Source organism: Balaenoptera borealis (assembly GCF_965194805.1).
Source record: "Balaenoptera borealis genome assembly, chromosome: 13".
Classification (NCBI taxonomy): domain Eukaryota; kingdom Metazoa; phylum Chordata; class Mammalia; order Artiodactyla; family Balaenopteridae; genus Balaenoptera; species Balaenoptera borealis.
Window position 1 is genome coordinate 52,179,317 of NC_138870.1, and position 12,405 is coordinate 52,191,721.

General features: G+C 30.3%; 1 protein-coding gene across 9 annotated transcripts in view; it reads left to right on the forward strand.

Annotated features, from left to right (window-relative positions):
• Window positions 1–12,405, forward strand: part of USP15 (ubiquitin specific peptidase 15) — a 122,363-nt gene that overhangs the window by 36,021 nt on the left and 73,937 nt on the right. For 8 of the 9 annotated variants that reach the window (XR_014233484.1, XM_082351212.1, XM_082351213.1 and 5 more), the window contains 2 exons: window positions 3,047–3,173; window positions 9,384–9,529. Coding sequence is in view for 8 of the 9 variants with exons in the window: in XM_082351212.1 (XP_082207338.1) it covers window positions 3,047–3,173; window positions 9,384–9,529 (273 nt within the window). In the remaining variant the exon portion in view is untranslated. Of the gene's footprint in view, window positions 1–2,094; window positions 2,357–3,046; window positions 3,174–9,383; window positions 9,530–12,405 lie in introns of those variants that run through there. The other variant, XM_082351208.1, reaches the window with a different exon arrangement.

A 12,405-nucleotide genomic window follows, 5' to 3' on the forward strand; every position in this document is an offset into this window, starting at 1 on the left:
TTCGATATTAAGGGATTACTTTTAATATTTTAAGTGTGATAATGTTTTTATGGTTATGTTTGAGTCCTTGTTTCTGAAGAAATATATCTTGAAATATTTGTATAGAATATCACAAGTAGGATTTGTTTGTTATACGTTAACACCTGTGATTTCATAGTTGTGTTATACTTCTCTACTAGTCTCTCTTGTCTTTACCACTGAGTGTTCTCACCCTGATTCCAGGGACTGGGTCTAATTCACTTGTGTACTTCTAGCACTAAGCATAGATGCTCAGTAAGTGCTGCCAAAGTGAATGTAGCTAACTCCTCAAAAATAGTAAATGTATCTATTAGGCCCAGTGTTATCAAATTGTTTTAAAGTACTAGATTTCTTTAGAAATTACTTTCTGTTTCCAAGGGGGGAGAAGTCATATGCCGATATAAAGAGTAGACTACGTTAGGTTTATCAGGTATATTTCATAGCTTTAGTCAAAATGCTCTCTAATATTCACATCAAAATGAACAAATGGAAATTATATTTATTTTAATTTAGCATAAACTTATATTTCCCTAACTAACTTAGTAAAAAAACTTGACCTTCATTGTGGCCATGAATTAATAGAATCCAAGCACAGATTTCAACAACATTATAATTCACTTAGGAAAAAAACACTTTAGCTATCACCTCTAATTCTGAAACATAACTGTTATTTCTGAATATTCACCTTCCTGTCTTATTTCAAATGTATATCTTAATGGTTATAATAACTAGGTAAATCTTTGTATCCTGTTTTTTCTAAGCCTGTTTCTTCCTGTTACAGTCTTAATAGCCATCATTTTAAATGATTATTTTCAACACAAACATCTTTAATGAAGGTAGGATACTTTATATAAACAAATATAAAGGAGATGCTATATATGAACAAGTAATATACATATGATTATGACACTAATACATAAATATGATAATTATTTTTCTCTGCTGTGATGCTGTTGTATTCAAGCTTTAATCATTCATACAGTGTGGTTCTTTCAAATAAAAGTTGTTTGAGGACAAACTCATATCTTCCTTAAAAGAACTGCTTTTTAATACACTACTTTTGGAAACAGTAAAATATCTTATAAATACAGTAGTAGTATTCTGAGTAATGTTAATGAGGGTTTTAGCAATGTAAGATACTGTTGGACAAAAGAAGAAAAATGAGAAATATTCTGAATCCCAGTGAAGAGTGGTTTTTGAAATCTTGATTTTTTTAAAATTTTATTTTATTGGAGTATAGTTGATTTACAGTGTTGTGTTAGTTTTGGGTGTACATTAAAGTGATTCAGTTATACCTATACATATATACATTCTTTTTTAGATTCTTTTCTTGTATAGGTTATCACAGAATATTGAGTAGAGTGCCCTTGTTTTAGGTCCTTGTTGGTTATCTGTCTTACATACAATAGTGAAATAGTGGACTGATGTTTTGTTTTCATTGTTGACAGTGAGTTACTGACAGTTAAATCACCAGATTCTTTCCAGGAAAATATCTATTAGTTTTATGAAGATTCTCATTTTTTAAAAAACTATGCTTACTTAGAAAATATATACCTCAATATAAATCATAATGAGGGATTTTCTTATTTTTTGTTATTTTATCCTGTTTCTTTATCCCATTACCCGCTGTATTGTTAGTCATTCCCCCCCCACCCACCCCCCAGCCAATAAAATGAGGCCTGTAGTTACCTCAGTTTTGGCAACCTACCTGTGATTAGTAACTAACTTGATATAATATTATTTTAGGATTCTTACTCACATATTGAGTCCCAGAGCAGAAATTTCTGATTAATAAGAATATTTGATTCCTAGCTTTACAGCTTCAGGTAATCTTAGAAATGATGTAATATCCTTTGCTTCCTTCGTAACTTCAAATAAGCATAAAGCAGAATCCTTCAAATAAAGTATAAAACAAGTTTAATTAGTTCAGGGTTAAACAGTTGTATATTAGTTTGTAAAATGGGTTAAGTTAATTAACAGGGGAAGTGCTTGCTGTTGCTTGTTTTAGAAATGTGAATGTAACAAGTATAATTAGGAGAATATATGTGACAAAAGTATCATAAAAATTAGCATTGGATTGGATATTTTAAATACTAGACAAACTACATTTGAACTTTTTGAGCTAAAACAATTCCCTGCAAGTGAAAGACAAATTATGAGTCCCTTATTGAATTGATGCAAAGTGTGTGAGTACAACAGTCATTTGGAGCCTCCCTTTTGCCATATTTGTCTAATGTATCACATATCAGGCCGATTACTATTTTCAGAAACAGTGTTCATGGCTGAAATCCTACAGTTAACCTTTAGAAGATCAAAAGGAAATATACTTGTTAATAAGGTGACCCTAATATATACATATTTTCTCTTTTTCTGCCTCATTGCTTGCATGTTTAGCAGCTTTTTTTTTTTTCTTCATTTGTTGCATAGAATTACTGAGTATGCATTTAAAGGTCAAACAAAGTCATCTTAGGATGGAAAACTAACATATCAGTTACAGGGCATAGCTGAATATTTTGGCAACAGTAATTTGTAGTTATTGTTTTAAAATATTTATTTTAACGTACAGAGTGATATTATAGCTGTTGCTAACAGAAATTGTATAAAACTTACAATTTTTAAAGGTTTTCTGCTTGAGATCAAGTACTAAAAGCTAAAAGTATGTCTATATCTTTAATCAGAGCTGTATTTACACTTTGCATTCACTTTCTCATCATAAATACTAAATGTATTCATTATTTATAGTATACCAAATTATCTTCATAGAGTAGTAGAATGCCTTTGTAAACTGTCTGTTAATGTTTGTGTCATGATTATTCATATTCTGTTAAATATTAAAATTTCCAAAAATGTTCCTTTCTTTTTCAGCTATCCAATATCTATTATTTTATACTGATGGGTTTTAATAGTTACTAGTTTTTCACTGGAGATCTGTAGTTTTTTTCTAAAGCCTCTTTAGAGAAATGTATTGTTATTCAGAACAGTGAAATATATCAAGCTATAGCTGATACCAATTTGTTTTGTTTTTTAGGTGGTTGAACAGGGTATGTTTGTAAAGCACTGCAAAGTAGAAGTATATCTCACAGAATTGAAGCTCTGTGAAAATGGAAACATGAACAATGTTGTAACTCGAAGATTTAGCAAAGCTGACACAATAGGTAATGCAAGATCCTGTTTCTTTGTTAAACCATTACTATTAGAAATTTATTTAAAATTCTATTTGTTATATGCTACTAAGATGATAACCATTTTAAGGGTTTATCCTTAGACATTACAGATTTCCAAGCATCATACAGTCTGTCTTAGCTTAGAGTTGAATTATTTATCATTTCTAGGTCTACTTTACATTATTAAACAAGTTTAATATTTGTGCCATTTTACTTTTTTAAAAAAATCAAATAATTGTTTTAATTTAGCATTTGAAAATACATATCATGTTTGTAACATGACTATAAATTGAAGTAGAACTTTAAATAAAAACTTGCTTAGGTAAAACTTTGTCAGGTAATGTAATATATATATCAATAATAATAATAATAATTTACCATTCTTAGCATGGAAAATGACCATTTATTTTCTTTTTTCTCACAGTTTATTCTTTGGACTCTATAAATACAAAATTAAGTAGCTACTTACAGCAGCGGGCTTAGCTTTAATATGACTCATTGATTTTTTTTTTTAAATAATGAGTAGGTTACAGAATTATATATCAAATATAAGTGTGCCTAACTCCTTCTATGTATTTATATATCTTTACATATTTACATATCTACACATATAAATGTATATTAAAATACATGTAAATTTATAATTCTGTTTAAAAGCCACATGTTAATTTAAGATCAAGAATGTATTGAATAACAAATTAAAACTCATAGATTCAGAGAACAAATTGGTGGCTGCCAGATGGGAGGGGCTTGGGGGTTGGGTGAAATTGGGTGAAGGGGATTAAGAGGTATAAACTTCCAGTAAGTCATGAGGATATAATGTACAGCATGGTGACTACAGTCAATAATATTGAATTGCAAATTTGAAAGTTGCTAAGAAAGTAAATCTTGAAAGTTCTCATCGCAAGGAAAAAGTTTTTCTAACTTTGTATGGTGACAGATGGTCACTTATTGTGATCACTTAGTGATGTATACAAATGTTGAACCATTCTGTCATACACCTAAAACTAATATAATGTATGTCAATTATACTTCAATTTAAAAAAAGAATATATTGAATAAAATGTTTTTTAAATAAATGATCATGCATTTAATAACAGAATTGCAGTACTTTTTGATAAGACACAACTCAAAATAAAAATTATAAAAGGTTGTTATTTTCAAATAAAGTTTTTGGAACAGAAGATTAATGGCAATAACATTGATCTTGTTGGAAAGTGTAAATGGACACTGGAGAAAGACATAACACTTAATGTAGAACTTAGAAAGAAAGAAAGATTAGAAAATTTATCAATTATAGCACCGTATAGCTTTTCTTGTTGGAACCAGTCATTAAGTACACTTTATTAAAAGTAAATAAAAATATTTCTGAATTTCTTAAGTACATTTGACTTTCACCACATAGCCATTTCACTGCAGGAAAATACTTTTAACTCATAATTTTCATGAAATAGTACCATTCTTCAGTTCCTAATGCTTGGTTAATCCTAATGTTTTTGCCAAACATTATGTATGGATTTTTTATTTTCCCTCTCTTTATTTACCTAGAACATTTGTAAGTTGAGATGCAATTTCAATAAACTCACACAGTCATCTTTCTAAAATGAATGCTTAAAATGTTAGGAACTCCATATAAATGTCATTTTATTACATTATTATGGATAAAGTACTTAACTCTTGCAGTTCTAGATTTTGGGAACATATTCAGGAAAGTAAAACATTTCTATATCCTAAGAACTGAAAGTTTTAAATGTATAAAATTACATTAATCATATTAAAATGTACACAGTAAGAATCTTTAAGAATCTGTAGGTCTGTCCAACAAAGATGACCTATTAAAATTAATTCAGAGACTAACTTCTGAAATGTTCAGCCAATTAGAATATAAATAAGCTACCTCTTAAATGCTTGATGTAGATAATGTTTTCTAGTTATTTTAAAGTTTGGTATTTTCTAGTTAAAGTTTGGTATTAAACTTTTGGTATGAAAGTTTCTTTGTTTCTTACCTCATTTTTATAGGAAAATTATATATATATATATAAATTATATGAGACAATAAGAAACTTATTTTAGAACATTAGTTCACTGAAAAATATTTTAAAACTCATTATATGAAGATCTAAGGTTTAATTTCTGAACTCAAAACAAGCATTTTGGAGTTTTTACATTAAGTACTAGGTAATAATTATCAAGGAGATAATTTGTAAAGAATCTCTGCTTCAAAAAGTTTATGATTTACATAGATGTTAATTAGCATAGTTTAAATTTACTAATACTTTAAAATGCTACATACATTGGCTATATGCCTTAAAATTGTATATGAATAAATTTTTTCATATACCTAACATTTCTTATTAGAACAGTTTTTTCAAACTGTGTTGTCTATACTTTCGTGGTCATTAAACAGTTTGTGGAGTAAAGAGAATGGAATGGAAAATATCAGAATAGAAAATATCAACATATATGTGTATAGTGGGTCACAATTCCTTACTGTAGTTTTAAAAGTTTGAAAATGTATATTAGAGCAAGTTTGCTTTCTAAGCAAAAATTTTTGCAAAAATTAATCAAGTCAGGAATTTTAGAAACTTCATGGTTATGGTTATAATAGTTAGCAGTTATTGAATACTTACTATGCTTTAGGCACTTTCCAGGAAATTTCTTATTTAAACCTCAACATTACTGTACCCTCATCTTAAAGATGATAAATCCTAGGCTAAGAAAGGTTAAGTAACCTACATAGGTTCACCCTGGTACCAAGTGATAGAGCCAGTATTTTAACTCCTTAACCCGGCCTCTTATACCAGAGTGTCACTTCTTATTTTGCTGCCTTATACAATCTGTGCAAATGTTAATTGGGTTGATTTTGTGTTGCTTTAGGAAGTGAGTTTTGAAACAAAGAATTTGATAAGAAAGGAGATACGAAATGTATATTTTTCCCTGTGTGTTTTTTCAATCTTGATTAAAAAGGATCAAAATAGCTATGTACATGAAATATAGTATACAAATTCTGTAAACGGAATTAAGAAATATAAGCACCTGTTTTCTGTTTTTACCAAATTAATAAAAAGTTCCATTTTCAGCTAGTAATGCCTACATTGATTTGTAATAAAAATGATAGTAGCCATAGGTAGGCTCTAAATAATTTACCATGTTCAGAGCCAAAATAGTTGGCCATTTTAATATTTTTCTCCCTAAATTAATATATTTGGGTATTGAACATGTATCAGTAAGAAAGATAAAACTTGTTTTTATTTTTTCTTTACAGATACCACTGAAAAATAATTTTATTATAAAATTTGAAAAATGCTTTATGTTTATAAAATTTATTAATAGAACTGCTTAACTTTCTTATTAAATGTTCCTACTAGAAATGTTTGTCACAATAATTTTATTTCTATTATCTGTGTTAATATTTTTTTATCTCTTTATGCTTTTCATTAACTGCCTAATAGAGTCGATTAATACACGGAAAAATATGCACATGTTCTCAATACCTTGACATTCTCAACTCCAGTGATCTTGATCTGCATCCAGCCTCAACCACCAGTTCCCATAGATATACCCTAGGCTGTCATTATCTACAGCTGCACTTGCCAAATTTCAGTTTAAGCAAACTGCTTTCTGGCTACCACTTCCTCTGCTCCCGTTCTCTCTTGAACCCACTACATCAGACCAACCACTTCCTTGGTTCTGCTTCTGTGATGGTCTCTAATTACTTCTACATTGATACATCCAGTGGCCGAAGTCTTCCATTTCTTAACATGCCAGCAAAAATTAACATACTTATTCACTTTTCCATCTAGAAATATTTTCTCTTCACATGGCTGCCAGGGCACAAGTTCTCACTGGCTGCGTCTTCTCAGAGTCCTTTGTAAGATCCTCTTCATATTTCTGACCTCAGAACATCAGTGTGATATGCTCAGTCCTTGGATCTTCTTTCTTTTCCTTGATGATTTCCTCTAGTCCCCTGGCTTTAAATACTTTCTGTATATTGATGTCTTATATCTCCTACCCAAACTCTCCCTTAATTCCAGTTTCAACCATTCCATATCTTCACATGTGTCTGATGAGAATCTAAAGATAACATATATGAAACTAAACTCTCTCCCTTCCCCCTAAAACCTACTACTCTGTCATTTTTCCTCATCTGAGTAATCATCACTTGCACTCTTCTAATTGCTCAGGCCAGAACGCTTGGTATCATTCTGATTCTCTTGTATTTCTCACCCTGCATATAATTTAGCAACATATCTTCTAAGCAGTGCCTTCAGAATCTATTCCCAGTCTGACCACTTAACATTGCTTCCACTGTTACCACCTTGGTTTGGATTTCTGTAGTAGCCTAGTCTCTCACCCTTGACATCCTGCAGTTTGTTTTCACTAGCAGCAAAAGTGAACATTTAAAGTGTCAATTGGATCATACCACTTCTCTGCTCAAAACTCCTAAATGACTTCCCTTCTTAATCAGATAAAATAAGATACTTTCATAACTGCCTCAGTTCTATATGATCCTACATGAGTACCTTTATGGTCTTATTTCCACCTTGCTCATTCCACTTCAGCCACATTGGTGCACCGTTCTGTTCCAAAACATGCCAAATACATTCTCATCTCAGGGCCTTTGCATTACCCTTTTCAAAACTCAATAAAGGGGGCATTTCCATATGTGTTGGTATATATTATGTATATAAATATGTATGTATTAGTAGAAAAAAATGCCTGGAAGAAGAATATCAAAATGTTAACAGTGGTTATCTCTAGGTGGACATTTTATTTGTCCTTGTATTTTCTGAATTTTTGCAATGAGCAAGATTTATTTCTTCAATCAGGAAAGAAGTATTCATTTTTATAGAAAGACTAAAATGACCTCCCTTCCTTGGCTTCTTCCTCTGTCGTCCTTCCTACGTTATTTTCTGTTTCTTGATCTGGGTAGTGCTTACACGGGGGTATCCACCATGGAAATTTATCATTGTATACTGATGATTTGTGCATTTTTCCGTATACATTTACACTTCAATAAAAAACAAAAATTAAATACGCCAAAATAGAAAGCAGTACTTACAGTATATTTATATTTATTTAATGTAATTTTTTAAATGTTCTGGCTAGTTTGCATTAAGTTTTGAAATACACTATAGTATTTACTACTTATTTAATGCCTTAATCAAACTGTCATTGACTATAAGACTATTAAAGAACATTAGCTGCTAAGTAGAACATAAACAGTGTTATTGGACTAAGTTTAATTATGTAGGATAGGTGTGGGTTTTTATATTTTTTAAGAGAACATGTATTTTTAGGTTTAGTGTTTTACAAATAATGTTTTGTCCAAAATTAATCAAGTATTCTAAAATTTAGAAGTATTTTATATTTCTTTATATGTCATAAAATATATTAAGTGTAATTTTCTTGAGTCTAAGTTAGGTAAGTTATTGACCAGAATTTGATAGATATAGTAGTATTTTCTAATATCTCTTTCTAATGTTTAAGTACTTTAAAAGATTCATCTAAATATGGTACCGAAACTTAATTACTCTCAAACATGTGGACACTCCTATATCTTATTTTACAGCAGATTAAGCTGCTCCAGTTTTTTAAAAAAAAGACTTCTTCCGTTCAGATAATTGGCTTAGAAATAAAGAAAATATATGGCTTTACCTTGGAAACAAGAAATTTTGACCAATTCAGACCTCTCTTCAAAGAAGGCACTTTTCTTTGTGTCCCTATATTCTATTTAATTTGAGTTAGCTATTTAAACTGTAAATTGTATTCAACTTAATATAAATTATTCTTAAATTGGTTATAACTTAAAATATTTTTTATCTGTGGCATCTCTGAATCATACTTTAATTTCTAACTCCAACATATCATTAGAAAATATATTGACTTTATAATGTGTAAAAAGTTAAGGTTCATCCTGTATAACATAAATTATATTTTAGTGTTATATGATTGAACTCTTACCTTTTGAGGTCTTAATTTCCCAAAGTAATCATCTGAGTTATAATTACCATTTTGTTCCTAAAAAGTATACCTGGTCTTAAAATTTTTCTTTATTGTTTTTATGTATTTCCTACATATTTGTTCATCTATTCTTGCTATTATATCAGTAATTTAAATTTAGGATTTTTATGCTAGTGAGCACTTAACTCTCTGTGGTATATTTTTAAATATTTACATATCTTTCCTCCTTAAATCTAGATACAATTGAAAAGGAAATAAGAAAAATCTTCAATATTCCAGATGAAAAGGAGACCAGATTGTGGAACAAATACATGAGTAATACATTTGAACCACTGAATAAACCAGACAGCACCATTCAGGATGCTGGTTTATACCAAGGACAGGTATTTTTTAGCAATACTGTTTATTTTAAGCATACTATACATGAAGTTTTTGGGAGTCACAAATTTTATGGCTATCCTGACAATCTATAATGGGTTCTACTGTTTCTGGTTTCCTCTTTCTAACTCATCTCTTCTCTATCCCTGCTGGTCACTAATTATAACTTCTGCTTCTCTCCTTGAGCTTGAGAATAACCTACTTTTTAAAAAGAAATTATTTTCCATCGAAAAATAGCTAATATAATAAGGGGTCAGCAAACTTTTTGTAAAGGATCAAATAATAAGTATTTTTGGCTCAGCGGTCTGTAAGGTCTCTATCACGACTACAACTTTGCCATTGTAGTAGCAAGAAAGTAGCCATAAACAATATGTAAAAAATGGATATGGCTATGTTCCAACAAACTTTATGTACAAAAGCAGTCAGTGAGCTAAGTGAACTTAGTTTGCCAACCCCTGCTAGAAGGTATCAACCCCCAATTTGGTCTTTCTTTATGACAGAATCCAAAGAAATGAATGTGTTGAGAAATGAAGGCTTTTAGACACAATCAGCAAGTTCTACTGATTCCACCTTCTAAATATCTCTTTAATTAATCTTTGTATCCCATTCTCACCCCTTATCTTTCTGTAATCTCTTAACAAATCCCTCTGCTTCCAGTCTTTTGCATGTTCGTTCTCAGTCTTCCGTATTTCTGTCAGAATACTCTTTCTAAAATGTAAACCTTATTATTTCCTTTTCATAAAACTTTCCTGGCTCCTTAACAATTGTAGAATAAAGTCCAGGCACCTTAACGCAGCATGCAAGTCATGGTTTATCCTTTTGCCTCGTCTTCCAGCATCTTTCGATTATCCTTGCTTTTGGATTTACATGCTAATAATACCAAACTGAACTACTTACGGTTCCCTAAGCCTGCTATGCTTTTCCATACTCCTGTGCTTTCGTATATGTTGTTCCGTCTGCCTGTTGTACCATTCTCCCCAGTCCCTGCATTCATCCAGGAAAAGTCCTTTTAAACATCCAAATATTGAAATTAAGCATCCCATCCTTTCATATAATCTAACCAATCAGATTATTCATCCTTCAAATTCCAATTCAAAATTTGTCACATCATTTCTTGAGCCTTTCCTGATCTATTTATCTCAGTATCTAGTTGGGGTATAGGATTTGTTTTACTTTGGAGAAGAAATTTCTCCCTTAACTTCCATAGTGATTTACATATATGTCTTGTATCATTCATTAAGTTATTTATATATTAAGCTCCCCAACTAGACTGTGAGGTCCTTTTTTTAGTTGGATTTTGTGTCCTATTTATTTTTATTTTAGTACCTAACCCAGAGCCTGCCACTCCAGTATATGGAAGTTTTTTGTTTTGTTTTGTTCTGTTTTATTTAAAATTAATACTGATGTATGATGTAAGTTATTAAAAAAAATCAGAGGAACAGAAGGAAATTAATTTTTTAGCAAATGCCTACTATATATCAAGTATTGTACTCGGCTATAAAACAGTGATTTTCAGACTTATTTTAGCCATTATATTCTTATGTGAAATCTTATGAAATCTAATATGTATTACAATTAAAAGGAGTTACCCAGTTGAAGCTGAGTGTGACACATTTGGAACTCTACTGGTTAGTCAACACTCCCCTCCTTAGCCAGCCAACTTCCTCTTTCTGTCTTCCAAATAGGCATACACTTCTCTCCTTGGTTACCATCCATCAGGCCTTGAGGTAGCTCCAGGAGTACAATTTAAAATATATAGGATTATTTCTTTAAATCTTTCAGTAATTGATTCTGAGTAATGGCTATTATTCTACTCATCATGTACATTAGAAAACCAAGGCTTAGAGAATTTAATTTGTTATTCTTGATAGGAATGCATTTATCAGAATGAAGATGACAGAATAAATTATTTTAATAAGAAGATTAAATATCTTATTAAATATATTATTCTTATAAAATATCTTTAGGGACATTTGATCTTTTGAAATAGGAATGGTTCAAAGAACATGGATTAAATTTTCTAGGTTTTGTACCAGTTATTTTCTGACTGATGATAAATGAACTAAACACTATCTTAGACTTAAAAGAAGTTTGTTTTTTTTTGTTCTTTTTGTTTTTTTACTGAAATCAGAAGTGTCCTCATTAGAAAGTGGAACAGAGATACATTATTGAAGAGTTTATCTCCCAAAATGGGTGGTCTTTATCTCTCTCCCTTGTATGTGTGTGTTCAATTTAATTAAGTCTTAAAATCTTTTAAAAAATAATTTCATTTTGAGTTAAAGTTTTAACCATGAGCAAAATTTTATTCAGAAAATGATACATTTGAATAAACAAGTGAGTTTTAACATTTCTGGTGGCATTCAACATTACTATCTGTGACTGTAAAGACAAAAAGAATTTAAAGTACAAATACTGCTAGGAATTAAAGGTTACAGTTGAACTTTAAATATTTACTTGATTCTTCAGCTTCAAGACCTTCCTTTAAAAAACAAGCCATAAACAGTGATACTAAATGCATAACTTTGAAATTTTCTATAGGTAAAATCTTTTGTTTTATAACTGGTTCAAGTCCTCCTAGAGACAAAGTTTGTATGTATGTATATATTTTTTTTATATAGTATAGTTTCTATGTAGATGTCTGTAGAATTATAAGTTGTAGCAAAGGAAAACCTTTCTTCAGAAGTTAAAAACTACTCACTAAATTCAATTTTATAAATATGTAAAAATATGTAAATATATATCAGAATGATGCCAGTTGAGCATAATGGTTAATTGTCTGTGGTAGGTAAGGAGAGAAATATGATCAGGGAGGGATCAGGATGGGAGGTATACAGTGCACGTATTCATTATATGTTACATATACTTCATGTGTGTGTGTTTT